The sequence below is a fragment of the Panthera tigris genome, chromosome C1 (assembly GCF_018350195.1).
Source record: "Panthera tigris isolate Pti1 chromosome C1, P.tigris_Pti1_mat1.1, whole genome shotgun sequence".
Classification (NCBI taxonomy): domain Eukaryota; kingdom Metazoa; phylum Chordata; class Mammalia; order Carnivora; family Felidae; genus Panthera; species Panthera tigris.
In genome coordinates this window covers 18,922,152-18,947,588 of record NC_056667.1, presented here as the reverse complement: position 1 = coordinate 18,947,588, position 25,437 = coordinate 18,922,152, and the positions used below count along the sequence as shown (strand labels likewise).

Genomic DNA, 25,437 nt, shown 5'->3' with positions numbered 1-25,437 from the left:
GCTCAGTTAACAGCAGGTGCCTTTGCTATCAATTTTACTTGGACTTCCTTAAATGTACTTAGCCCAGGGGCACCTGGGTGGCTCAGTCAGATTCCGACTCTTGGTGTCAGCTCAGGCTTTGACCTCAGGGTCGCAAGTTCAAGCCCTGCATCGAGTCTTGATCTCTGGGTCATGGGCTGAAGCCCCAGGTCAAGCTCCACACTGGGTGTGCAGCCTGCTTAAATGTATTTGGTCCAAATGCCTTTTGCTCTGAATGAGCTTTGAGCCGTCTCAGTAGCCACAATGACATAATGGTCCCCCCCGAGTCTCACAAAACCCAGGGAGGGTGGGGGGCATGGAGCTTGTTGAACCCTCTTCCCAAAGAGGGAACTGAGGCTCAGGAAAGAAGTGACTGATCCAATGTCACAGCCTGAGCTAGACACTTTCCACTGTCCTCCACCCTGGTCCCTAGTCACACCAAAGCCACACCTCTGGAGTCCGTTTGGACCCTGTCTGGACTGCCAGCCCCAGCACGGAGCCCCAAGCCCAGTTGGTGTTTAGCAAGAGTCCATCGAATGAATGAATGTCACGGACCCACGTGAGAATGAGATGGAAACGATGGTCATCCTCCCCAAGAAAAGCGCACATGTGGACACATACGTGATCATATGCACATTCGATGGGTTCATAGACCCCTGACCAGGACGCCCTGACCTAGGTCTCTGTGGCCCTGGATCACTGGTGTGGCCTCTCTGAGCTATCCAGGGACGACCTCACCACACCCCACATCTGCTGGGTGAAAAGGGGCTCCCAGCTGGGCTTCCACCAGGGGACCACAGAGCACTCCCCACCACCACATCTCGGCCTGTGGTCACTGCTGTTATAACCACTAAAACCAGGAACTGCCAAACCAACCACGCTCCCACAGGGCCCCAGGCCGCTCCCTGCAAGTGCTCTTTGTCTTTCAAAAAGAGAACCTTTATTACTTATTCTTTTCCTCTTTAGAACAACTTTAACAGCAACACAAAGTAAAGCATAAGACTTATCTGCAGACACACTGGAGCATACCCAAAGGCTTATCAGCCAAAGACCACTGTGAAGGTCAAGTGTCTGTCTGTCTGTCTGTCTGTCTGTCTGTCTCTCTCTCTCTCACACACACACACACACACACACACACACACACACACACACAAAAGCATGGCCTCTCTTGGGGCTCCCAGATACACACACACACACACACACACACACACACACACACACACACACACACACAAGCATGGCCTCTCGGGGCTCCCAGATCCTCCTGCCAGGGACAGCTTGTCAGGCCCAACACGTGCTGCTGCGTAACAAATCCAGGGGCCAATACCAAGGAGGTCTGGGGTGGGCAGCAAGGTGCAAGAGCTGGGCAGGGAAAGAAATGATCCCATATTCTGATAGACTCTACAAACGCCACCCCACTCCTTGCCCAGGCCCTTCTGTCTTTGTGCTGATTCAAGTGCTTGGACAAGCAGATTCTGAGAAATGGTGTGTGTGTCTCCTGGGCTGGTGAAACCTGCTCCAACTGTGATCAGCGACTTGAGCTTAGCAAAGCCAGGCCTGGGAGGCACCTCTGATGGGTGCCCCGAGGGGTGACGTGGTGGGGGGGGGGGAGGGGGGAGGAAGGGAGACTGAGGACAGACTGCTGCTGACATGTCCCGACCCAGGGGTGAGAGTCAGGAAGAGGGTGACGCTTCCAGAGTTTGGTTTTGTTTCACCCTCCAAATTAGCATCAGTACTTCCATTAGCACGGAAGTCGGCAGCCAGACAGCTAGCAGGGCACGAAGGCTCAAGCCAGTTCTGTGTGGAAAGGCACCAGATGGTTTGTTATGAAACACATTTTGGTCAGAAAATAGCTGGGGTTTTTGGTTCCTGGGAGGACAACAAAACCAGAAAGGAGGTGCAAGCTGGGAGAAGGGAGGGTGAGAAGGCAACTTTGGCATGGGATCTGGTTCTAGTGTGCGCTCCACCCCTTCCACGTTTGGGGCCCATTTCCTTGCCTGTAAAACGGCGACCAGATAGTCCTGACCAAGTCTAGGTGTTGGGCTCCACGCACTGTCCCAGGGAGCATGGGGACTTGGGGCTCAGAGGAAACAGGAGAGTGGGCACACGCTCATCGACGGGGGGGTGGGGCGGGGGACGCCGACAGGGCAGTCACACAGAGATGATTTCCACTGTTGCAGTCAGACCCTGGGAACCTACGGGCAGCCAGACAGAAAGCTCTATGCCAACAGCACCATCGAGGAGCCCCTGGGGGCCACACCTGCCGTGTGTGCTTTAAAGTGCCAGCTACGCGTTGTCTTTGGTCAGGGGCTGCCCCTCTGTCTCTCAGAGCCCGGGGGGGCCAGGGGCTCAGGCCCACACCTGCTGGGGCCCCGGCACAAGACTCGGGGCTCCCCTGAAGCCACAGGGCCCTCCTGTGCTCAAAGATGACAGCTTTCTGTAAGGCGTGGGGACGCCTCCAGGGAAATTTGGGTCCTTAGAAAAAGAGAAGGGACAAGAAATGCTTTGGTCACCGTCCTGATACCCACAGCAGAGCAGAGCTTTCTCAGGACAGGGCAAAAAGCTGGTTAAAACACTGCTCTTGTGCCTGATGCAAAACTGGCTTCTGAGGTGAACCAGGAGTCGCTGAATAAATATTCAAGGCATCCTTCAGTTCTTAGGATAAGAGTGTGACAAAAAAAAAAAAAAAAAACAACTTTTCCTTTCCCCCTGCTTGACCGGACGCGGCTTTGATTTGCAGGCCAACGGTGCTGCCAACCGGAAGAGGGTGGTTGGGGGCCCTGGAGCTGCCCCCCCCACCCCCGCCACAAGAGGCTTTGGTCTGTCACGTGTCCCGCCAGCCCCGGGACCTCAGAAGCTGAAGAGGTCATCCTGCTCGGCGCCGCCGCTGTCAGGCTTGTCCCAGTCGACAGGTGAGAGGCACTGGGCGTAATGGATGTCCTGTGCTGTCAATCCAGTGTCCAGGACCTGAGGGTTCGTCCGAGACTGGGCAAGCCTGGAAGGCAGAGCTGTGTGAGCCGAGGGTCCCCGAAGGGGCTGGCGGGGCCTGAGCCAGGGTCAGAGTGAGAGGGCAGGGATGGGAGAAGGCCAGGACACCGGGGCCAGAAGGGAAACCCCAGGATGTCAGGAGAGGTGGAGCCTCTGACCGGAGTCTACCCTTGAGGGCTAATGGCTCAGAACACTGGGGGGGCAGTGGCATTCCCGCCACGGAGAGAGGGGCTCCACACCCCTGGCTCCACCAGGAAAGGGCAGGGAAGGGCCGTGCTGGCGAGGTCAGTGAGGGGCATGTGCGGGACGGAGGCGGTTCAACTAGGAGACTACTGGCTAGAACTGTGTTCAATACAGTGCTGTTCAAAACACAGACTTAAAAAGGAAGAGAACCCAAACATCCAAAGAACAGGGGGGAGTTAAGTAAATTACGACTCAGGTCCTTAGAAGCACATGAGGGAGTAGTGAACAAATGAGGTGTTTACAAGGAGTTGTTAACAGCCTGGGGAAACACTCCTGGTATGTCAACGTTAGGTGAAAATCGGGATCCCCAAATGCAAATACCATGAGCTGATCAAAGCCAAAAAAAAAAAAAGAAAAAAGAAAAAAGAAAAAGAAAAAAAAAGTGTATATGTATAGGATTAGCGTGAATTAAGCCCAAAAGTCTGGGCTGTGGGATTATAGGATGGTGTTCTTTCCTGTTTAATGCTCTGCTGATTTTTGAGGTTGTTAATAAAGGGCACATGATACTTAAGTAATCTGGAAAAAGCGAATGGAAGATTTTCTTAAAATGAGGGGGTTGCAGTCAGTTAGTGAAGTTAGTGAAGCAGGGAGGACAGTGAAAAGAATGCCTTTGCCTCCACGAAAGGGCCAACCGTGCTGACCCCCCCCCCCCACTCTTCCCTGGGCTGCGCCGAGGGGTATCTACCAGGCTCCAGCAGGAAGGGGCTGGGGAGGAAGCAGAGGGCTGCAGGGGGCTGCCCAGGGTCCCCAGGGAGACAGGGGGTCCTGACTGCCCAGGCCCAGTGCTCAGAACCCTGAGCTGCCCAGGCCTCTCTTCAGCCCAGCCTTCTCAGTGCCATGTCCCCAAGCTGAAGGTAGTCATGGCTACAGGGAGGGCCCCTGGGAAGATGGGGAAATGCCACCACCCTCAGGCAAGACCAAAATACCTCCTTGCTGTGCCTGACATCCCTCCTCTGTGTATCGCTCTACGGGCTTAATTAAGCATTGCCCCCTCCCTGCCCCTTTCCACAACTGCAGAACCTCTGGAGGGAACAAAGCCTGCAAAAAGCCAGGTTCTGAAGGCTACACCAGGTGCAGGGCGAGGAAATCAGCCTGAGCTGCGGAGTGTTCAGTTCAGTTCAGTTCAGCTCAGGCTGTGGTAGAGAAGCCACAAGGAATAGCTTTTGATTCAATAGCAGGAGCTTTTTAGCAGACACGGGCAACCCCGGATAGTGAGTTCCCCATCCCTGGAAGTATCCGAGTTGAGATTTTTGCTCTGGAGAAGATCAGAGTTCATGTTCTCAGACAGGCAAAGGACCCCGGAGAGCAGCCCACACCTCCTTCCCCAGCACGAGGAGCCCAGCTAACGTTACCTTGAAAATGCTTCATCCAGGCCGTCATCCAGCTCCTTGGAGAAAACAAAGCAGGAGATATGAACCCTCAGTGGGGGAACACATGCTCACAGCCAGGGTGTCCCAGCCCTGGATAAGCCACAGGGACTCTGGACACAAGCATAGGGGTCTGGCGGGTGCCTGGGGAAAGAGGCACAGGCAGACCCCCCACCTGGCGACTGCCACGTGCATCTCAACCCAGGGACTCAAACCCGGGATGCGGAACAGGAAAAAGAGCACAATTGGGTGGGTACAATTCCCAGCTCTGCCACTAGTCGAGTGACACCTTGGGCAAGTTGCAGCTCCTCTTTGGGACTCAGCTTTTCCTTCCGTAAAATGAGTGGGTTGGATTGGATGAGGTCTATGGCTTTCAAGTTCCAAGAGCAAGAGGGTAGGGAAGACGGTGTTCTTGCTTTCATCCACTTCCAAGAGCCATGCCAGAATTCCAAGCTCATGAGGGATTAAATGATGGCAGGAATCCCAGAGCCTAGGTGGGAAAACACTGGCAAGGGCTCCCTGCAGCCTCCCTGAGTGGATGGGTGGGTGCCAAGGGTGGATCCCAGGCAGCAGAGAACAGGTTCGCGGTGCCTACAGGTGGCCCCCAACAGGGACCAGGATATGAGTTTTCAAGTCTGCCAACATTCCAGATTCTTTAAAATTAAACAGACATGACAAAATAACGATTCTGCAATGGATTCTAGATGAGGAAAAGGACACGGGGAGGCGGTGGGGGGGGGGGGACACGTAGAGAAATGTGACTATGGCCTGTAGATTACGTAACACTATCAGATTGATGTTAATGATTTTGATCACTGTAACGCAGTGATGTTAGATGCTGACATTTGGAGAATTTGGATGAAGGGTGAACAGGAATGTTTTGTACTATTTTTACAACTTTTTTGTAGTTCTAAAATTATTTTCAGACGAAAAAAATTTTTCACTTTTGATAAAAAAAAAAAAACAACCCAGGTTCCTCTGGGAGACTCTGCAGGCAGAGGTCATCATCTTTATTGAAGGGATGAAAAAGTTGAGACACAGAGAGGTCAGGGGGCTTGCCTGGAGTCACAGAGCGAGTCAGAGGCCAACTGCTGACCGCCAGGCCTCAGACTCCTCCTTTAGATGGTGGGGCGGGGACGGGGGTCAGGAGCAAACTGTGCCCACACCAAGAACAAGGGAGCCTTTAGCTGGTCCTGTGGTGGGCCGACTATGGACGCTCAGACCAAGAGGCCGGCCATTGTGAGGAGACAGCTGTGCTGGGAGCCAAGCCTGCTGGGGAGGCAGCCCCGAGTTCAAAGGGGACATTGTTTGCCCCCCACCCTGGGCCTGGGCGCTGCTGGGCTGGGTCTGGCCCGCCCAGAGGACTGAAGTCATGCGTGCCAGGGCCCAGGTCCTGGAGCAGCCTTAGGCCTCAACCAGGATCAGGCTGAGGCTCGCTGTGAGATCCCTATGGGGTCCCCAGGCCACATGACCACTCACCCAGACAACGCTGCTATTGTTCAAGGCTTGAGGCCTCGGTGCCTCATCCATGTTAGTGGTATTAGCGCTGACTGTGGACAGCGGGGCCTTGGCCGTCTCTTCCAAGTCCAGCAGGTTCCCAGTGGCAACCACTATGAGGGGTCCAGTCAGGTGTGTCAGTGGGAGGAACCGCCTGTTTCCAAGCCCCATCTCCCAGCCCGATCCTGGAGCCTCCTGGGCTGTTGTGGTCTTGACTCCCTCCTCAGGCATGGCCTTCCCAGGCCTGTCAAGCAGACCACCCAGAGCCCCACCTGGGCACCTCCCGAAGCAGCTGGACGGTGAGAACCTCTACCCAACTAACATTTTAGGTTGAAACTTTTACATTCGCAACAGGTGTTAAGTTTTTTTTAAGCGATCACATAATAAGATGTTAAATGTATACAGAGAGATGTATACATACATTTATATAGCTGCACAGGAACATATTTGCAAGAACATGCACCAAAATGAGCAATCTTCCCTTCTAACAACATGTTCTAATTTATCTATAATGAACATGTATTATTTATTTAACAATAAAACACAAATAAAAAACCAAGGGTTTGCCCCAGCCCAGGAGGGAGGGGGGCCCTCAGGATGAAGGGCAGACCCAGAGACATGCAGCTGATTCTGGCCCCACCCCCTGCCCAGGACTCACAGCTCTTCAACGATGGGGTGTTGTCACGGAGGCCCCCACCCAGGACGTCCCCTCCTTCTTGGCTGGCTTTCTCCCTCTTCTCCTTCTCTGTGGGACCAAGGCACAGGGCGTTGGAGCCCCACTCCCAGCACTCGCTGGGCAGGGGAGGTCTGCGGCCACTCTCAGGGGGCAGGCATTAGATCTCCAGCAGAGAGGAGAGAAACTCTGTAGACTTAATCCTCACAATCACCCTGGGGGCGGGGGGGGGGGGGGGGGGGAAGCTGTTCCCATTTCTTCACAGGGGGAGCAGGGACTCACAGAGGTGAAGGGACCTGTCCGAAGTCACCAACCAGGCAGCTGATGAAGTGGAGAGTCAGGCCTGGACTCCAGGGACTTTACCACCCACCCCACCCCCTCCCCCCCTCCCGCCAACTCCTCTCTACTCTGTCAGCTTCCCCAGCTCCACCCCCACCCACCACAGTGTCCCTGAACAAGGCTCACCTTCCTTGGACACCTGCCAAAACTCAAAGGCAACTTTGAAGGCCTGGGCTACTGTGAGGGTGACAGCCTGGGCCTGAAAAACAGGAAGCGGGGTGGGGGAGGGGTACAGGTCAGGCAGGTAACAGCAAGTGAGAAATGTAGGCCCGGAGGCTGAGGCTCCGCTCCTTCAAGGCTCTGAACTTCCAGACAGGCAAAAGCAGAGTCCTGGCCCCGCCCAGGTCACCAAAGCAGCCTGGGGTGTAATGAGGCCAGAACCACTCCAGGCAGCTGGGGGCCCCAGGTTCAGCACCTGTAGCCCAGCCACGGCTCCCACCTCTATTCCATTCCCAACCTTTGCAACGACTGCTCACCTCCACCTTTTCCCCTTCCCTTTGGGCTTCCCTATATTCAATTAACTAGGAGGCTTACTTCCTCCAAGAGCCCTCCCTAATTACCTGAGGACTTCACACAGAAACTGAGTCCTTGAAATTAGAGAACAGAAAAGCCAGAACTGGAAAGGGCCCAGTCACTGCCTGAATGAGCCACAGTCAGAAGCAAAGGTTACACTCTGGTTAGCCCTATGCTGGGTTGGAGGGACTTACAACTGGATCCCAAAAAAGGGAGGAGGAGGCTTGTACATTGCCTGACAGGAGCAAAATGTCAATGTGTACCTGTGTCAGGGTACCAAAACCATTCAGCGCCATATACCTGTAAGAGGGGGCCACATCTTGGCCTTTCACCCCTGAGGAACTCCCATCCACCCCTTCGAACCCGACTCAGACGTCACCAGCTCTCTCAGGTCACCAGCACTGGTGCCCCACAGCTCCACCTACCTTTCTCTGGCATCATGCATATGGAAGTGTCACCAGTTCACATGCCTGTGTCACCCTATCTGGGCCGCTGCCCAAGGGCAAGAATCTAGTCTAAACACCCCTGATCCCCAGAGCAGGCCAAAGCCCTCCAGAGGTGCAACAGGCTGGCTGCACTCCATCTGCCCAAGGGGCAGGCCTCCTGAGGCCTCGCTTGGCCAGGACCTGCCCCAGCCCGCATTCATCTCAGCCCCTTCCTCTCTCTGCTTCCAGTTCAGGGTTAATCACAGTCTGGCTTCTGGGAGCGGGAGCCCCAGAGCTCAGCTGTAGCCGGAAGCGGCATCTAGTTTCTGTCTGACAGCCTGGGCCTAGGGAAGAAAGCACCAGATTCTTTCAAGTGCACAAGTTCAGGCCTAACCAGTCTCAGACCCACTCTCATACCATCCACCAGACAACTTGGTTTAATTGAGAAATGAAGCTGTGGCTACTTGCCTTCAAAACGCTTTTTTTTTTTTTTTAATTTAAAATCCTTAAACAAGCTGACTGATCCATGCCAATTAAACTTCACGAAGTATAAAATCTCATTTGAATGTCTCCGTCATTTACATTTTTGATGGAAGTACTGGCGCTTTATGGCAAAAACCTAAATATGGTAATTAAGTATGAAACTCTTCACAGCTGTTTACAATTTAAGCTGTCACGTCTGAATCAAGTTTAATAGACCCAGTTACCATTGAGAATTGCCCATGAACTAAAAATATGGGCTGATTAGCAGCCAGAGTCAAATCACTATACACCCAGGAAAGGGCTGGTCACCTAAGGTGGCAGGGAGATGGAAACACCCCAATTTTTGCCTCCAGGATATCTGCGGGCACAAACCTGATACTGTTTTTGCATAAATCAACTTGTTCATTTGCATACATCCCCGCCCTTTTGCCCCGAAATCCTGAGCTGTAAGTAAACCAAATATAACCCGAGATGCACATGTGTGCAGGTGGCTGCAAGCCCAGGCTGGGCAGGGACTGGGAGCGGGGTGGGCCCGGCTCTCTGGGGCAGCATTACAAGAAAGGACTGCTAGGGCCTGCCCACCCCCCAACCCCCGGGAGGCCTGCCTTCCCTCACTCCACAGGCTGTGAGCCCAGCCCTCCTCAGAATGCCTCTGGCCTGTGGCATTCTTCTCACCAGGACTGGGTTCTAACACCCAGTGTTTCATGTCCCTGTCTCGTTCCCAGTAACCAGGCTGTTAGCTCCTTCAAGGGGCCAGGTCTATCTAGCTCAGGACCCCCCAGGATCCCAGATCCTAGCCTGGTACTCCCACCAAGTCGGGCCACGTGTCCCTTATGGCCCTGCTGCCCCAGAAGCATAAATCCTGCACAAAAGGATTACCCGAGGAATGCCAGTGCCCACGTGAGGGAGAGCAGCTCTGCCCCCCGCCTGCTCGGGGTAGAATCAGGGGGTGTCACCTTGCTTGCTGTCAGTCCACCTGCACTGTATTCCTGGGTCCCCCACTGAAGCCCTAACCCCACCTTCACTTCAGAACCCAGAGACAGGCTGCAGTGCTGGCCGAGGCCTCCCAGCCGGGCAGATGGAAACATTTCCTTGTAGAGAAACTCATCCTGGCCGTGCCTAACAGCAGTCACCGGGAGAGGGAGGCCTGGTGGCATGCTGCCCGAGCTAAGCTGAACCGGTGGGTGACCCAGAAAGGAACCCCTTCCCCCGACCCCGGGTGGCCACAGCTTCTCACTCATGCAGGCAGCCAGGCGAGAAAGAGTGGGGAGGTGGAGACTGTGGGCTGCCGGCCAAAAGCAATGAGGGCTATGTCAGCATCCAAATTCAAGTTCCCCCTGGCGGGCTGCCTCTGCTTTGCCACACCCCAGCTCCAGTGACATGAGAGTCTTCACCCACCAATCCTACCATTTAATTCTGCACCTGTCTTTGCACATGCTGCTTCCTGTGCTGGGGTGCACGCGGCCTTTCACCACCCTGACCCCCCTTCTCTTGGCCGGCAAACTCCCACTCATTACTCAGCTCTCAAAGCTCGATTCAAAATGTCTCCTGCTCTGGGAAGTCTTAGGGACCTCCAGTGAGACTTAAGAACCTCCACCCTAGAGCCACGCCCCCCAGTTACTGAATCCTGGCTCTTCCCCCCCAACCATCTTGTTGGTGTCTCCATGGCCGATCCCCTGGGGCCCCAGTGCCCACCACAGGGCTCAGCCCCGGGCCAGGCAGCAGTGCCGTCTGTGGAGTGACAAGTGACGCTTGTCAGCAGGTGGGCTGCAGAACCTGAGGCCCTCGTTTCACCTCTGCCTCCTTCTCAGATGTGTCCACTAAGCCCTGAGAATCTCAGCATTTCCAACGTGGCCAGGCTCCTGCCAGCTTGCGCTCGGCTGGGGCCTTAGGAGGGGCACAAGAACACCGCGTCTGCATCAGGTGGCCTGTACACTGCCCTGGGCTGGGCGGGCTGAGGGGCTTCCCCGAGGCTCCCTGAAGGGGGAAGGCCAGCTGGGGAAGGATGGGTACGCTGTGATCGAGCCAGTCAGCCCCTGGCACAGAGGACAACGTGCCGGGAAAAGTGAAGAGCCTGGGCCCAGGCGGCCCGCAGGAGCCGTTCCCTCTGCCGGATCAGGGCGGTGTTGTCAGCACCAAGCAGCGGGTAGGCTGTTTTCCTCAATAACTGGCCTCTTGGCCTGGGGCAGGGTGATTTTGTTCAGGCCTGTCTAAAGTCCTCTGGCCCGAGGGCAGGCCTCCCTTGAGCCGCTGGGCCAGCATCCGCTTTCTTTTGCCTCCGACCTTCCCTTCCCAGAGGAAGCCTCTGCAGCTCAGAGCCCCTCCGCACCAGGGTCCACATTCTGCAGCAGTGGCCGTGGGCCAGCTGCCCCAGCCCAGTGCCTGCTCTGGTCAGTGGAGAGGAAGAGACAAACAATGGAGACGTAATGAGCCTGTATTTTTAAGTCAGTGTGGCCTCATAAGAGACAAAGCCAAGAGTCACTGTGACAACAAGGCTGTCATGGGAGAAGCCACTGTAGCTCAGGGACCTGGGGCATCACGAGGCCTCGGGTGAGTGTCTGGCGACACTGAGTCTGCAGGAAAGAAACAAGGTGCACAAAAGAAAGGGGCCTTTCAGAACAATCCTGGAGGTCACTGAGGTGACCTCTTCATTCTGCTGATGGGCGGGCAGCCCACAGAAGGGCAGGGTCTTATCCACAGTCACACAGCACATCAGCCAGGATCAGACCCTAATCGGTCTTGTCCCATAGTGCTCCCTACACGAGACCTGTGAATCACAGCCCCAAAAGATGTCCATGTCTAATCCCTGGAACCTCTGAGTGCTACCTGGCACCACAAAAGGGACTTTACAGGTGTGACTGAGTGGAGGACTTTGAGATGGAGGGGGATTATCCTGGATTCCCTAGAGGGCCCAATCGCAAGGGGCCTTGTAAGAGGGAGGCAGGAGGGTCAGAGCTAGAAACGGCAATGTGACAATGGAAGCAGGAGGGAGACTGGAAGGGGCTTCACCGCTGGCTCTCAGGTTGGAGAAGGGGCCCGGAACCAAGGAATGGTGGCCTCTAGAGACTAAAAAAGGCAAGGAAGTGTGTTCTTCCCTAGAGCCTCCAAAAGGAACACAACCCTGCCGACCCACTTAAGACTTCTGACCTCCAGAACTGTAGCAGAATAAATCCAGGTTGTTTTAAACCACTAAGTTTGTGACTTCTCACAACAGCAATAGGAAACTAATACTATATCTCAAGCAGGCCCTGATGCAGAGCAGGAAGCCTGAGGGGCACTTAAAGACTGTGATGTCCTTGACGAGTCCTGGATGAGAGGGGTAGGGGAGAGGATCCCGTCTCCTTGGCTCCAAGGACCACTGGGCATGGGGACTGGGGCTCTGGACTCTGTACACAGAGGTCAACGGAGGCCAACACTCAACGAGTAAATGTCAGGAACCTCCTCACAGAGCAGATGCTCAGACCTCAGGGGCCTCCAAAACGAAAGCCCCAACACCAAAGGTGGACACAGCCTGGCTGCTTGTCCCAAAGTTCAAGACAAATGCCCAGAGACCACTGAGGCCCCACCCATCTCAGCCGGACACGGCCAGGGAGTAGCCTGGAAACTGGGGCAGGGAGCTCGTGGCTCCTCACGGTCGCGCCGGGAGGGGAAGAACATGGGTTTGAACCCTCACTCTGCCCAGCTGGTTGTGTCATCTTCAGCAACAGCTGACCTCTGTGAGTCTGCTTCCTCATTAAAGATAAAAACAATAAAGACAGTAACAGCCGCCACCTCACAGAGGGTTAAACAAAAAGATCCCTTAAAGCCTACCACTGAAAGAGACACATCGCAGATGCGAAAAATAGCCATTTCCCTCCCCACTCTGGCTACAGCAAGCCAGGTCCCTTTGCCATTCCCGGGACCCTCTGATCACCATTCCCCAAGGACTAATTCCTACAAGACCCTGCACCCCCAGACCATACTACAGACCGCCCCCACCCAAATCTCAAATCCAATCACTCATGTTACAGAGAGGAAGGCGCCAGGGCACTCACTGGGGCCACGGGCCTGTCACCACCCACAGGCCAGGCTGACCGCCTAGGGCAGCCCGCTCTGACAGGGCTGTGGCCTTACTCAGTGCTCTCAGCATCGTCTTGGGGTCCCCGGGGATTTCACACTTCCTGTTAAGTGATGCCATCTTTGGGTCCTGCCTCCCCTACCACACAGAGCCCCCAAGGGCAGGGCTGCCAAGGCAAAGCTAAAGCCTGCCTAGGCCCAGCCTCTCCGCACTGACCATTTTCCGCTTGGTGCAGAGGAAGGCATGGCACTCGAGATTCTCGTTGTGCTGGCTCTGTGCGATGTACGCAAACACTTTGTCGTGCATCTTGTCTGCTGTGCAGTAGGAGATCCTGAAAGGCAAGTGCGAAGTGTCACCAAATCCCGGCATGGGGCCTGACCACACCCGGGATGCCCCATAGGGCATCTCCCCTGAGTCCCCCAGAGCCTGCTATCCCACTCCCTGAAGGTAAAACTCAGGAGATGTGGCCTTGACCTCTGGGCCTGGCATTCTGGGCCATTGATGGCATCGGGGGGCGGCGGGGGGGGGTACCCACGCTAGGCAGGAAGGAGCAGAAGGAAAGACTGAGGGCACCTCCCCCCACCGCCCCCCACTGAGCCACACCTCAAAATGGTAATAGCTAAGCCCTTCTTTCTAGATCTCACTTCATTTAATTCTCAGAGCTGCCCGAGATGGGCTCCATTATTATTCCCACTTTTCAGATGAGAAAACTGAAGCTTACGGTCTCAGACCACCAAGCTAGCGGCAGAGCTGAGATGTGCATTCACCTGAGGATTCCAGAGGCTGGAATCCTTCAGGGCTTGGGCTGACTAGACAGGGAAGGGGAAGCTGGACACTTCCCCGCCCACTGATGCCCCGCACCAGGCCTCCTCTCCTGCCCAGAGGTCGGAGGAGTTCTAGGTCCTCTCTCCCAGGGTGACTGAGACTGCTGGCAAATTCTCCCGGAGCTGGGAGTAGCACGAGGGTGAGTGAAGACGGCCAGACCAGGAGCCCCACTGGGTCCAGGAGGAACACAGAGCAGCTCCCTCCTCTTGGAAAACATGCCCTCCCCCCACCCCCAGTCTGCTGCCTCCCTGCTGGCTGCTCATCCTGAGAATCTCAATCTGAGAGGAACTGGCAGCCCAGAGGTGGGACAGGAGCTCAGCAGACTCTTTCCCCAGTGTAGCCCCAGCTTTAATCAGACATGGACATGGGGATCAGCACCATTAAGACCCCCAGGCCAGCAGCTCCCTCTTCTTTATCTCAGGGGATCAAGCTTCCTGCCACCTCCCCTGGGAGGCCTTCCCAGGTTTCCTCAGACAGGCCCCTTCTTCTCTGCCCTCTTGGGAAACACTCTAATCTCCTATTTCTTCCCCTCCATTCCCTCCTTGAGGGCAGAGGCTGAGGCCTCCCCTGGTTAAAGGAGGCAAGCAGAGTCAGAACGGTGAGAGGAAGACACCAGCCAGAAACTCTAAAGCCACACCCTCCAACACACCCCCACCCTCAACGCCCCCAACACTGCTTATGCTCCAGCGGATGGAACCACCTGCTTGGAGACAAAGCAAGATGGAGGAATGCCTGGCAGCTGGGTGCCTGCCGGACAGAGCTCCAGCCTCGATGCTCCCAGCTCAGCTACTACCTCACCGTGGGGCCCTGGGCAATTCCCTGGGCCTCAGCTTCTCCATCTATAAAATGGACTGTCCCTTCCAGGGCTGAAATCCTACAACTGATCAGCCAAGAGAGGGAGTGGGAAGAGCTTGAGGTTCCAAGGGCTAGGCTCTGTCTCCTTGAGAATGGCCACCCCCCCTGCCCCCATACCATTTATACTCTGGCCTTGGACTCTGCCTTGAGGCCTCCCTGAATGCCTGGCCAGATGTCCAGAGCTGAGCGGCTATATTCACAGCGGAAGGAGAAGGGCAGCGACTCCACAGCCCTCTGCTCCAAGCCTGACTCAGCAGCATGCTTGCGGAAGGGGAGTGGGGAGGAGGGTCCTGGCCCTGGCTAGGCCTCAGCTGCCTGCTGCAACCAGCAATAATGACAGCAGCAGCTGCCTTTTAACCGAGCACCCGCTGTGAGCCAGGGGCTGGGTACACAGCACTTCCTAACAGCACTGGGAGGTGGGATCTGGCTCCTCCCCCACATACACACAAGGAAACTGAGGCTCCAAGTTCACCCAGACAGAAAGTGCTGGTGCATGGATGCAGGAAGGGCACCCCACCCACCGCCCCAAGGCACAGAGCGAGGGTGGCCAATGCTGAGCATACCTGTAAATGGACACGTTCTCAATGAGCTGGTTGGTGATGTTGTCGGTCAGGATAATCCCCCGTGGTGACACCTTGAGAGTCACTTTCTGCAGCTTCTTCCCGCTGGCCTTTGCCTTGGGGCAGACATGGGTCAGAGAAGCCTGCCTGCCTCACTTGGGAGCTGCTCTTATGGGCTACACCTAGCTGGTCTAAGTCCCAGACCTGAGGCCCGTGTGAGGTCTCAGAGACAGCAGACAAACCGGGGAAGACATTAGTCAACAATGCTCTCTTCTACTAAACACAGGGACAACTGCTGTTCATTAAGTACCCACTGTCTGCCAGACACTGGAACTTGAGTCATCTTATAGGCAACAGAGCTCCCCACCGAGGAGGAAATAAATGAACTCAGAGAGGTCAAGGGACCTGCCCAAGGACATACAGCTAGGAGGGACTTCAGGCTCTGAGTGCTGAGTGGGCTATCTCAACCCAGCAGGATCACTCCTGGGGACTCTCCACTCTACCCACTGCACCTGTGAGGGTCTGAGCTGAGGGGTCTGAGACCACCAAGGGAAGAGCATTTCTAGGCCACGTTTACTCAGGAGGGGGAGTAAGGGAGTGGGGAGATCTGGTCTCTGGTGGGCTACCCTGTCCCTCGGGCCACAGGGCAAGTGGTTGGGTGACAGCAACCTCCCCACTACTCCTTGCACTAAGTCACTAACCCTCAGGCAGGGGACCCGAGTTGGGGGGAGGGGAGACTAGGAGGGGCCATGGCCACAACAACGGGAGAGGAGGACACTGACCCTGACCCCACAAGCCCAGTGGCTCCTGTCTACCAGAGTCCCTAGGCCAGATGCAAGGGGACTCAGGGCAAGAACAGCTCAGACGCATCCAATCAGGGGAATGAGCAGGGGATGAGTGGCACCCCAGGAAGAAGCTGGCCCTTGGCTCACGGCTCCCCCACCCTGATCGGGGCTCACCGTGGCCACAATCCTCTTGACGGCAGCAGCCGACAGCTCCTCGCCCTTGGGCTGCTCCACCAGCGTCATGCCCAGGTACTTGAGGCTGAAGAGCATCCCCTCGAGCAGTGTCTCCCGAGTGTCCGTCCAGTTCTCTGGCAGCTCTGGGCAGGACGGGGACAGGCCTCAGACCCTGTCCTCCCGGCCCGCATTTCCTAGGAAGACCTAGCAAGGCGCACTGGGGTCGTCCATCTATCATTACTTTTTATCTATAATAAAGGAATAACCCACCAAGCACCGTGGCAAGAAGTCTTACGTAAAATATTCTCATTAATCCTTAGGACAACCTATGAGGTAGGACACTTTTATCATACCCACTTACAAAGACACTGAGGCCCAGGGAGGTGAAATCACCCAACCGAGTCCACTGAGCCAGCAAGTACAAGAGCCAAAATCGGAACCCGTATTTTCAAGTTCAAACTCTTTAACACAAACTTGCTGAGAGCAAACTATGCTATTTTCTTCCTGAATCTTTCATACAATCCTGTGAGATGGATTTTATCCTCACCTTACAGATTAGGAAACTGAGGCTCAGCGAGGCAAAGTCATCAGACAAAGTCCACGTACAGTGAGTAAAGGGCCGGAGTCAGAACAGAACTCAAACCTGGGTGGTTCCATGGCCCCAGCCTGCTCTGCATAGCCACAGAGAGGAAGAGAGGTGCGGTTGTGGTGGGGAGGGGGTGATATCTCAAATGACATTGTATGAAGGCTGCCTGAATCAGCAAACCCGGGTTCAAGTCCAGAGCAGGGCACATGGGAGGGGTCCTCTGAAAACTCTACCCACAACTGAGGTCAGGAAGGTTGGAAAAGGCCGGGGTGAGGCCAGCTCACTGGGTAGGGGAACAGACTGGGAGCGAGAACTGGAAAAGCCCCTACATAGCCCTACTCATGTGAGAGAGGACCCTGGTCAGACAGAGGAACAGGAGGGCAAGTGTGGTCTTCATGAGTGGTTTGGACCATCCCCAGGGTTCTTCCTTAGCAGCTCAGGCCCAGAGGCACGAGATCACTCAGCAGGGAAGTAATGAGGACAGAAGAGGAAGGAGGTTTCTAGGAATCTTTCCAAGCCCAATCAGCAGGACGAATGAACACTCCACGATCCTGTCAGTCAGCATCTCTGATGCTGCAATGGAGGAGGTATTATGATTTTACCCATTTTACAAATGAGAAAACTGTGAGCTCTTCAGCTCACACACAATCTAGGACAGGGCAGGATCCAGATAGGAATCAGTTTCCAGGGTCCACCACAGAGATGGCCAGGGCCAGCTTCTCTGGACTACTTTTTGGGAGAGGAGCTAGGACAATCCTGTGCCCTCCCCGCTCTTCCAGGGGCCCTCAGTGGCTCTGAAGGAAGAGCCATAGGAAGAAAGCTCAGGACTGGGCATCGCTGGTGCCAGGGCAGTGGGCCCCACCTACAAAGCACAGCAGGTTCCGGGCTTCCTGTGCTATGGGCCCAGCTGGAAGCACTGGGCCCTCTACCCTGTCTGGGCCCATGCTGCTCCTTACAACAACCGTCCTGGAGTTCTAGTCCTCCAGGGGCTCTGCCTCCTTCTCCACCAGCCAGACGGAGCCTTGTATACCCATATCTCTCTGGGTTTGATTTGAGCAGGCCACTGTCCCTTTCCGAGACTGCTTCCTCATGAAAAAGAATCCATGTGTGTTGAGGGAGGGTACAGGTATACCCAGTCCCCCTATTTGAGACCCAGGTGAGCAGGGACTTGCTGACTGGTCATCCAGAGCCTGGCATGCAGCTGGCACTCCGTATTTGCTGAGCGAAGAAATGACCTGGACAACTCCAAGTCTTCTTTCAGGCCTGCAGGGCCACCCTCAGCTCTGGGCCCTGGCCCACTGCCCTCCAACCTGTGCACTTGGGCCACCACCCCAACACGAGGCCCAGTCCCTGCTGAGAAGCCCCCAAAGTGACCTTATCCTCTGCTGTATCAACCATGAGGCCTATTTCATTTGATCTTCCAAAAAAGAATCAGAAAGTCCCTGAGGTGTCCCAGTCCTGCGTTGGGTGACGGGGGCCCTGGAGCAACTCAGACCCGAGACTTGTTCTTAAAGAAACCAAGAAAACCACCACATCGTCAGCGCAGAACAGAACTATCAAGTAACACAGGCAACAATAATAACAAAGCAGCTCCTACCATTACTTCTAACATTCACAGCTGCCTTGCAAGCAGGCATTCTTTCATTCCGGTTTCACAGAGGAAAGGGAGGCTCAGAGGACGAGTAATTTGTCACAATGGTTGACTCTCAAGTTCAAGCTCCTGACCATTAGCCGATACTAACTTCCCATGAGGCAAACTACCTTCATTTTAGCAAAAGGTTAGGAGGAAGTTCCTAGAGCCAGAGATATTTCCTCCCACAATTCCTAATTCCTTAGGCTTCCTCTCTGTGGGTACTCAGAACAGCACTTTCAACCCAACATGCATCTAAGCAAGAACGGCAAACTACATGTCACCATGCCTATCACTAGTGTCCTTGGCAGACATTGCCAATCAATTGCAGCTCTATTCCCTCTGATTTACAGGCTTTGGACTGTTTCTCAATACAAGGCTCCAGGCAGGCAACACTAATCAATCAGGGGTGGCCTTGTTCATCTGCCTATCCACCCCTGCTCCACAGCAAACATCCTCGCTCCCCCCATTCTTATGTCCCTACTCTCCCATTTCCTCAGGCTCAGCCTTTCCTGGCCCCTCTCCAAAGCCACTTCCGCTCCTTCCATTCCAAAGGGTCAAAGCTTGCCAAGGTCACAGATGACCTTTTTGCTGTCAAAATATTCCCCAGTCCTCCCTGACCTCTGAAATGTTTGTCATAGTCTGCATTCTTCCTTCCCTGGCCTGACCCTTCCCCTATTCTATGGCCTCCTGCATGAGGAGGGCCCCAGTAGACTGGTTGCCACTCATCAGCCATGGAGACCCTTTGCCAGAACTCCTCACATGACAGATGATGAAGCTGAGGCCCAGAGAGGGATGGGACTTGTGCAAGATCACACAGCAAGTCAGAGCTTTCTCCCCCTGCACCCCCACCCCCACCCCAAGCTCCTAATCTACTACAGGCAATTCTCACAATGACTACTGGGGAATGACAGTCTCCTCTCCCACAGTCTCCTCTCCCACAATATCCCTGCGTGCACAGACAGGCACATGCACACCCAACACAGAACACACACACGGAAGCTCCAACCATGTAGAACTTCTTCCTCTTGATGTAACATTTACTTTCCCACTCCTACGCCTTTGCTCAAGTTCCTTCTACCAGAAATGCCTTTCCCTTCGTTTGATTGAAACCCCTTGCATCCACCCTCATCCAGGAAGCCTTCCTTAAGGGCAAAGGCCTTAATCCTAGAATCCCAGTTCTGACATTGAGTGATCTTGAACGAATTAATTCCCTTCCCTGAGCCTCAGTTCTCTCATCCATACAATGGGGGTAACAATAGTCCCCAGCTCACAGGGCTGCTGTTTCCACCCTCTGGTGAAATAATAATGAAATTATTAAATGTAATGCGCTTAGCAGAGGGCCTGCCCGTGGTCATACCTCCTGATGGGGCCTCATCCCTCCTGTCAGTGGGTTGCCTGTGCCTCTCTCGAGCGTGGACTTCCTTGTCCTCCTCCTACAGCCACATCACCCATAGCCAGCAGCTGTCTTCCATCTGCCTTCTTGAAAGACTTCCAGTCATGTCTGTCTCCCTCAGCAGCTGGAAACGGTGAACTCCTGGCTAATGTTGCTTGCTCTCCTTCGTCCTTGTCCCCGTTCCCATTATGCTGCCCTCCCAGGCCCAGCAAGATCCTCCTTCCCCTCTAAGGAGGGAACCCTGCTTCGGCTCCTGTACTACGTCTTTTTTTTGAATGTTTATTTTTGAGAGAGAGAGAGAGACAGAACACAAGCGGGGAAGGGGCAGTGAGACAGGGAGACACAGAATCAGAAGCAGGCTCCAGGCTCTGAGCTGTCAGCACAGAGCCCGATGCGGGGCTCGAACTCATGAACCATGAGATCATGACCTGAGCTGAAGTCTGACGTTCAACCCACTGAGCCCCCCAGGCGCCCCCTAGGCTCCTGTACCTCTAGGTATGACTCATCTTTTCTTTTCTTTTTTTTTTTAATTTTTTTTTAACGTTTTATTTATTTTTGAGACAGAGAGAGACAGAGCATGAACGGGGGAGGGGCAGAGAGAGAGGGAGACACAGAATCGGAAGCAGGCTCCAGGCTCTGAGCCATCAGCCCAGAGCCCGACGCGGGGCTCGAACTCATGGACTGCGAGATCGTGACCTGAGCTGAAGTCGGACGCTTAACCGACTGAGCCACCCAGGCGCCCCTGATTCATCTTTTCAATATAAGGTCTCCCACACCCTCCCTGAAGAAACCAACACGTAAGAGCACTGGATAAAACAAACACAATTCATGCCTGCTCACCATCCAGAGACTAGAGGCCACATGCTCCTCCCTAGGAAGAGCCTGGGACTTCAGGAAGAACTCCCAGAGGCCCCTGGGCAAATACAGGCCTGAGTCCACAGCCCTGTTCCGGTCCTGGTTATTTTTGGCCCTGTGGTGGGTAATGACTGTGCTATTTTAACTTAGCAATTTTACAGATGACCCTGCTGTCAGAGTTGGCTGGGGATGGACCATATGCCCAGTTTTACTTGCGGCTGCAAACGTGTGCTCTTTCCTCATTAAGGTCCCCTGCCCAGGATTCAGAGCTGGGCGAGGGGACCCTGTGCCCCTTTTGCTGCCCAGGAGACCCAGCCTGGCTGGTGTCTGGAACATCAGAGCTACAGCCAAATCCAGGGGCCATGGGGAAATCTCGAAGGGCCTTGGCCTCCAGCCTCCTCCAGCCTGGTGGGGAGATGGCCTCAGAAGCCACAGAGTGACATCTCAGAAGGGGACTCAAGCTCTGCCATGACCTGGAATGCGGTTGCTTCTCTAGGCCATAGCCTTCTTGTCTGACAAATGGGTTCAGTCCCTCAAGAGCATCATTTAGAAACGGGTTCAGCATGTAAAAAGTGCCAGGCAAATTTCAGAAGTTGTTAAGATTATCCAAAGAAAATTATTAAATGATAATGGCACAAGCTCTCACTTCCTAGGCACCTCCTTAGTCTGTAAGAGAAAAGCATGCTGTCAAGGTTAAAACCATGCGGTCTGGAGATGGGCTGTGGGCTTCAGTCACGCCGCCTCCCTGGTCCTCAGTTTCCTCACTTAAAAACTGGGACAAGAAGCATGTCCACCCCGTGGGGTTGCTGTGAGGATGAAATGAGTTCACATGCCAGGTGGGCTTAGAATCGTGCTTGCTACACACCGAGGGCCACTGAAGTGTGAGCTACTGTCATCACCACGGGTCAAGTGCAAAGAGCTTGGATGTGCACGTAGCCACCTGCAGTATTTTGTCAGGAGAGGCAAGGATATGCAGGACTCCCACTTCACAGGTAAAGCAGCTCAGAGGAGTCTGGCCATGACTCATAATACAGAGCTGGTCTTGGCCTCCCACAGTGCTGTGCACCCACTCCTGCAGCCCACCAAGCCCCTCCCTCCCCGGGCCACGCAGAGGTCAGAGGGGCGGGCATCGTGTCCTGCACGGCTGCCTGGACAGAGTGCCCTTCAGTGGGCAGGGGTGACCTGACTCCTGCAAGGCACACGTCCCTCCCTCGGCCACCAGACCTGTGAGAAGCAGGGCCCCAGCCTCCAGTTAAATGTCCCCTGCCCCTGCTGTTCCCTCTGGCTGGAATGCTATTCCCAGATTCCTCCCTCCTGTATTCTCATGTGTGCTCCAAGTCACCGTCTTGGAGAGGCCACCCCTGTCTGCACTAACACCGTCAGGGCCCCCCCTCTACCCCCTCCCTGGGTGCCGTTTCCACACATGTCACCTGACGTGCCACCTCTCTGCCTACGGCTCTCTCTGGCTCCTGGAGGTGCCAATGCCCACGCAGCCTGGGGCATGAAGGGCTTCCAGCCCCAGCACCCTGTGCCCACCCCTGCCGGGAACTGCCCCTCGGATGGAGTTCCCGAAGAGCACATTCTCCACTGCCTCCCAAAGCTCTCCACAGGATGGCACTCCAGTCACTCACGCTGGTGACTTATCCACTTTTTGGACTCTCTTCTCACTTCTCCTAAAGGTATTTCTTGAGATCTCTTCCCAGATAGATGGCTCGCACTCAGATCCTTCTCTCGGCATCTGCTTTCTAGAAGAAGCGGAGTGGTCATACCAGTCTACGGAAGCTGTCCCCGTTTCTGCAGTTCCTCGATCTTTCTTCATAGCGCCATCACTACTTATGACCATACCTTCCGTTTGCACCCTGGTCATTCTGTCTGCCTCCTCCAACAGACGGCAGCACGATGGGCCAACAGACTGGCTTATTCACCAGACTCCCCAGTACCTACCAGTGCATGACACATAGTCTGTGACCAATAAGTAATATGACTAGGGGGGTTATTTATAATATCTTTTATTGTAAATATTACAAGTAAGTACAAACAGATCTTCTGTCCCCCACATACTACCATAAACTAGCTTTACTGGAAACTGTGCCGCGTTTGGAGTTCTCTGAAAGCCTGGCACAACCCATGAAGAAGCAAGTCTGAGGGTCAGAGGATCTCTCTTGGAAAAAAGGGTATTGTGTGGCCAGGATAAGCCACCTTTCCAGGCATCTGGAAGAAAGGAAAATCCCTGGCCAGGGACTGAGATCAAATATTCAACGCTCCCGAAGAGATGGGAAAAAGGCCATGTGTGGGAGAAGAAGAGTTCTCCTTCAAACTCAGGACTAGTTGGGAGACAGAGGGCCATAAGGTTCACAGCAAAAAAAAAAAAAAAAAAAAAAAAAAAAAAAAAAAAAAGCCTGGGGTTTTAGCTTGCTGGGACCTCAAGCAAACTGCCTCCCTTCTTTGGGCTTCAGTTTCTCCACAAATAAAACAATGATCATGCTAATCCCAGCTGAGGATCTTGAGGGGGCAGGAGCAAGTCACAGCTGATAGCAGGTGTCAAGTCTATCCTTAACCCCACTGGCTTCAGTTTGGCCCCAAAAGTCAACCACAGGGCTCTGGCCTTGAGGGATGGGCCCAGGGCCTGTCTGGAACACCACCCCAGGCCAGGCTACCCCAGCACCTCCACCCCAGACACACCCCACAGCCTCCCTCTCTACCCTGTGGCCACCACTGTTCTCAGAGACTGTCAGCACAACCTGGGGTGGCACCTGCCCCAGGAGGCACAGTGATAAGACTCCTGGGCTGGGAAATTTGGAGGGCTGCCTCTAGGAAGCTGTGTTGGAGCCTGAGGCTCAGGTTTTTTGCTTTTTTTTTTTTATCTCTGACAGGGGTGACGGGGGATGTCTGATAAGAATCCCTGCTCTATCACCTGACATGAGCGAATGAAATAACAGAAGCAAAAACACTGTGTAAAACATAAAGTGACAAAAGCAGTTGTTGTTATTTTATTGAATTCTTTTGCCATTCCAGGCAAGCACTATTTCATTTAAGACACACACACACACACACACACACACACACCCCAGCTGGGTACTACTGTTATGGACAATTTACAGATAAGGAAACTGACACTTAATAACGGGGGACAGGGGAAGATCCCACCCAGATCATTCTGGGTCCAGAAGGCTCAGAACAGCACTCTGGGGGTCTGCAGGGGACAGGAGTTCTCCTCTCCTTTCCTCTGCAGGTGTAGATGGGCTCTGAGCCCCCAAAACTTATTCCACCAGAGCAACAGTCCTGTTGAGGGTCCACATGACAAGAAAGGCAAGTGTGGGACAGAAGGAAACCACCAATTAGGTGCCAGGAGGAAGCATTATCAGTGACTTTCTCAACACCCCTGTCAGGTTAGAATTTTCATCCCCATTTTGCAGGCGAAGAAACAGAGTCAGAAAGGAAAATGACTTGTCCAAGATCAGAGCAGCAGGAAAAACTCTCTTCCACCATCCAAGGTGGCTACCTCTCCCCTTTCCCCAGAATCAAAGAGGCCTCTAAGTGTTCTTCCCTTACCCAGCACCCCGTCCCTCTCCCATCCCAGGAAAAAAACTGTAGGGTTCCCCCGCTGAAACAAACCATTATTCTCAGAAGTCCTAGTCAAATCCCATAAATATTTAAAGGGGCTGTTTGGGAGGCCAATAAGGGTGGGAGAGGGTGCATCCCTGGCCTGGCCCGGACCAGCCCTAATGGGTCTCTGACCCTACCCCTACCAGCGGTCACCAGCCCATGTTCTGAACACCAGTCTCCGTTTAGGGGGTGGCCACAACTGGAACCGCAGAGTGGGGGCAAGAGGGAGGGGCAGGGCGGGTTCTCTAGGCCCAGACACGCTGGCACTCGTGGTTCGAGGGAACTCGGGCTCCCCTGGCGGAGCCCTGGAAAGAAAAGGAAGCGGGGTGGGGTGCAACTGTACTGTCAGTGGTTTCTAGGTGCAGGGAGAAGCCCAGGTGTTTGACAGGAGGGCGGGAGGGTACGGAAGTCCTGCTTTGGCTCCATATCTACCGGGAAGGCCTGTGTGACCCCAGGCAACCCACGCTCTTTCTCCTGGACAGAAAAGAAGGACTCGGGCTGGGTTTCTCAGGCCTCAGGGGAAGGTGCCAGGTGACGGGTTCCCCGAGAGTAATTCGAGACGAGGAGAGGAGTGGGGGACGGCCTCCCGGCCTCCCAGACGCCCCCGAGAGAGAGGGTGGCGGCGAGCCTGCCATTCGCCTGGGCGCCGCGGGACTTCGGAGGCCCGAGAGGGAAAGTGTGAGAGAAAACAGGTTTCAAAACCAGCCAGAACGTGGGAAGAGGAGGGGACGCAAGGGTCTGGACGGCTCGGTGTGTGCTACGTCCTGAGACCCCAGGCTGAGCCTCGCCCCCAACCTCAAGTAGGTACCTGCGAACCCCCGCTCACACCTGAGTCGGTTTCTGGGCGTCTAAAGACGACCTCAAGGGCTGGACTGCGGGGAGGGGGCACGTGGCCGCCCGCCGGCCGCGCACCCAGCGGCTGGGGCGCAGGGTGCGGGCATCTCCCCTAAGCCCCGGTGCCCACTCCTCCTGCCCCAGGCACCGACGCTGAGCTCCGGTCTCCCCTCAGCTGCCCCGGGCGGCGAGGGGGTCAGGTGCCGGAGGTCGCGCAGGTCTCTTCGCCTCACCTGCGGCCCCTCCGACTGCCGCTTGCACCTGGGGATCCCGAGCTCCGCGCTCTCCCCCGGCTTCTGCCCCTCCTCCCCAGCCGCACAGAGCGGGCACAGGAGTGGGAGCACAACTTGACCCCGGGCGACCCCCCCCACCCCGCAGGACCCGGCAGGGCCGCAGGGCACCGGGCGGGCAGCGCCTCTGTCCCCGGCACCCGCGGGAGGCCGGTCCGCGCGGCCCGAGCCCCCCCCGCCAACCTCGGCCCCCGCCCGGCCCGGCGGACGCGCACACACTCACTCCGATGCCGGCCGCCGCCCCCCCAGCTCTGCTTGGCGAGGCTGGGGCTCCGGATCAGCGCCCGCCCCGCGGACTTGAGCGCGTCCATGGCCGCTCCGGCCGCCGCCGCCAAAACTCCGTCAGGGAAAACTTTCCGCCGGGGCCGCGCAGCGCGCGGGCTTCGCGCTCCTCCCCCCGCGGCGCGAGGGCCGCGCAGGCGTCCGACGGGGCGGGGC

At 55.2% G+C, this 25,437-nt stretch overlaps 1 protein-coding gene across 2 annotated transcripts; it reads right to left on the bottom strand.

Annotated features, from left to right (window-relative positions):
* Positions 1–1,179: 1,179 nt before the first annotated feature.
* Positions 1,180–25,388, bottom strand: LDLRAP1 (low density lipoprotein receptor adaptor protein 1). 2 transcript variants are annotated; one of them, XM_042995836.1, is made up of 9 exons: positions 25,223–25,388; positions 15,803–15,945; positions 14,847–14,959; positions 12,820–12,934; positions 7,252–7,324; positions 6,772–6,858; positions 6,096–6,226; positions 4,602–4,633; positions 1,180–3,013 (listed from the first exon to the last, which is right to left on the bottom strand). In XM_042995836.1, exons 1-9 carry the CDS (start codon positions 25,308–25,310, stop codon positions 2,869–2,871), a joined length of 927 nt encoding a protein of 308 aa, XP_042851770.1. In that variant the 5' UTR covers positions 25,311–25,388; the 3' UTR covers positions 1,180–2,868. The 2 variants fall into 2 exon arrangements, with proteins under 2 accessions (XP_042851770.1, XP_042851769.1); XM_042995835.1 differs by having other exon boundaries at positions 1,181–3,013; positions 4,602–4,636.
* Positions 25,389–25,437: the final 49 nt, after the last annotated feature.

What these genes read in the sequence shown, in the direction of transcription:
- LDLRAP1 (XM_042995835.1), bottom strand. Translation starts at nt 25,310, where the DNA reads ATGGACGCGCTCAAGTCCGCGGGGCGGGCGCTGATCCGGAGCCCCAGC. An exon ending in TCTGCACCAAGCGGAAAATG is followed by an intron (nt 7,325 to 12,819) that starts GTCAGTGCGGAG and finishes CCTGTTTTTCAG; the next exon opens with GCCCAGGCTGTCACCCTCAC. An exon ending in TTGGCAGGTGTCCAAGGAAG is followed by an intron (nt 6,859 to 7,251) that starts GTGAGCCTTGTT and finishes TTGGTCCCACAG; the next exon opens with AGAAGGAGAAGAGGGAGAAA.